General features: G+C 61.1%; 1 protein-coding gene across 1 annotated transcript in view; it reads left to right on the top strand.

The window, feature by feature from the left end:
- GATAD2A (GATA zinc finger domain containing 2A) overlaps positions 1–2,404 on the top strand; it is an 80,836-nt gene that overhangs the window by 74,480 nt on the left and 3,952 nt on the right. The window contains exons 11-12 of the mRNA XM_010847253.1: positions 1,263–1,561; positions 2,202–2,276. Of these exons, the coding sequence (XP_010845555.1) occupies positions 1,263–1,561; positions 2,202–2,276 (374 nt within the window). The remainder of the gene's footprint in view (positions 1–1,262; positions 1,562–2,201; positions 2,277–2,404) is intronic.

Below are 2,404 nucleotides of genomic sequence, written 5' to 3'. Positions count from 1 at the left end.
AGGAGGCTGCAGTGCCCGCCGGCCTTGCACTGGCCTGTGCTGGGCACCTGCTCTCCCAGACTAGTCTGTCTGCGCTTGTTCTCGTCAGGGGTCAGTCTCCATCCCCTGTCGTCAGAAAACAGGCCCTAGCCGTGAGAGGAGGCCCTGAGTCCTGCCTGAGGGGGCTCTGACACCGAGGGCAGCCGCCGCTGCCTGGGCAGCAGGGGCCACCTCCTCGGGGTGGGCGTGTGGAAGGAGAAGATCCAGGCTGGGGACCGGAGCTGGGGCCCACGGTGGACCCCGGGGCCTCCGGCAGCTTGGGCAGGTGGCGTCCTGTCTGCTCTGTGGAGTGGCAGGAGCCCCCTAGAGTCAGATCCCCCACTGCAGCCCCTCAGCAGGTAGAGGCAACTCAGCCAGGCCCCAGGCAGGATGGGGTGCCCGGGGTCTCTCCACATCATGGTGCATGACCCCAGGAGGCTGTTGAACTTTGAGTGCTGCCCATGGAAGAGATAGAAACAAAAGGCAGAGTTACCCCTTAATGCATATTGGATGGCACATGTGTGTGTGTATACACACTGAAGAAAGCATGACCTCACACCTCAGCAGGCGCTTTTTGTGGCTGCCCTGGTCACCCCTGCTGGAGCTGAGTGCCACCAAGTTCCCGTTCCCCAGGGCATCTGGCTGTGTGTCTGGCCAGCCGTGCACAGTCACTTCAGCTCCCCAGGCTGTTTCTTCTTGAGACAGGGCGGTAGGGGTGTCCCCTCAAGAGCTTGTCATGCGGCCCGGACGCCCTGCTGCGCACAGGATGCCAGGCACAGTGTCTGTCGTGAGCACTTTATAGATGCGGTTACCTCGCCCTTTGGCAAGGGTGCCATCACCTTATAAGGTGGGGCCTGGAGTGGCCACCGTCTCCCCCACAGGTGATGCCGTGCAGGAGGGTGGGAAATGCCAGCCCTGTGGGTAGGAAGGATGGCCGGGAGAAGCCGGGTGTCTGAGAGTTGGTATGGAGGATGCCGAGCCCACGGTGTTTTCTAAAGTGCGTCAGCGCTGTTTCTGCAGCAGAGCTTCTGGAGGCTGGTCCTGTGTCTGGACGCAGTTGGCACCCGTGTGTGTGCCGAGGGAACGAACGTCGGGGCCTCGGTGTCCCGATGCCAGTTGGACCCCCTGACCCAGGGCGCTGCCTGGGCTCTGCCAGCGCGCACATCCCTCCTGGGGGTGGCGCAGGCTCTGGCTGTGCTGTTCCCACCCCTCCGATGTGAGCCGCGTTTGTCTCCCCCCTGCAGCGGGCAGGATGTCGGCTGCCGTCGTGCTCTCCCGGGAGCCCTACATGTGCGCACAGTGCAAGACAGACTTCACGTGCCGCTGGCGGGAGGAGAAGGGCGGCACCATCATGTGCGAGAACTGCATGGCGTCCAACCAGAAGAAGGCGCTCAAGGTGGAGCACACGAGCCGCCTGAAGGCCGCCTTCGTGAAGGCGCTCCAGCAGGAGCAGGAGATCGAGCAGCGTCTCCTGCAGCAGGGTGCCGCCCCCGCGCAGGCCAAGGCCGAGCCCGCCAGTGCCCCGCACCCTGTGCTGAAGCAGGTGAGAGCCGCGAGGGGGTGGACGGACAGTGCCCTCCCAGAGAGGGGTCTTGTTCCTCGCTCCCTCGGCAAGGAGCTGTCGCTGGCAGGCAGGATGTTCCGGCATTCTCTCCCACACTCGGCGATCTTCTGCCTGGTTGTTAACTGTGCGTCTAAATTGCATTTAATGGTGGCTTTTGGTGGTGAAAATACTAATTTGCAGTTTCTTTAGATTTTGTAGCTTTCACTCGCAGTTTGCCGGCTGACAAGTACTTCTTGTCTGAAAGGACTTTTCTGAAAGCCACATTGAGCTGCAAAAGGGGCGCTGGAAGAAATGTTCTAGCTAAATTAAGGAGAGAAACAAGTTTGAAATCAAGTTTTTTTGGCTGCCCTTTTTTTTCTAATGTTCTGTTTTCCCACCCCTTGTAGACCCAAAGCTCCCTGTTGGCAATTTTTTGTGTCCTTGGAAGTCATTGATAATTCATCTAACAAACTCATCTCCTCAAGACCCCTGCACAGTGGGTGGCGGTGCTGCCTCAGGAAACCGCTGTCCTTGTGGGGACTCCGCCTCGCGCGGCCACAGCTGCTGCCCCTCGGCCGCGTGGTCGCTGAGCTCAGCCTCTGGGCGGCGCTGACCTCGCTTTCAACCCCCGTTTGTGTAGGTCATAAAACCCCGGCGGAAGTTGGCGTTCCGCTCAGGAGAGGCCCGCGACTGGAGTAACGGGGCTGTGCTACAGGTCAGAACTGGGGCGCCGGGAGCCCCCCGCACCGCACAACCAACCAGCCCTCACGCCCCCGACCGTGACCGCGTCAGTCGCCGACTGTCACACTGCCTGCGTCCGTCCGTCCGTCTGTCTGTCTGTCT

This window comes from Bison bison, unplaced genomic scaffold, assembly GCF_000754665.1.
Source record: "Bison bison bison isolate TAMUID 2011002044 unplaced genomic scaffold, Bison_UMD1.0 scf7180017864248, whole genome shotgun sequence".
NCBI lineage: Eukaryota > Metazoa > Chordata > Mammalia > Artiodactyla > Bovidae > Bison > Bison bison.
This window is presented reverse-complemented; position numbering and strand designations above follow the sequence as displayed.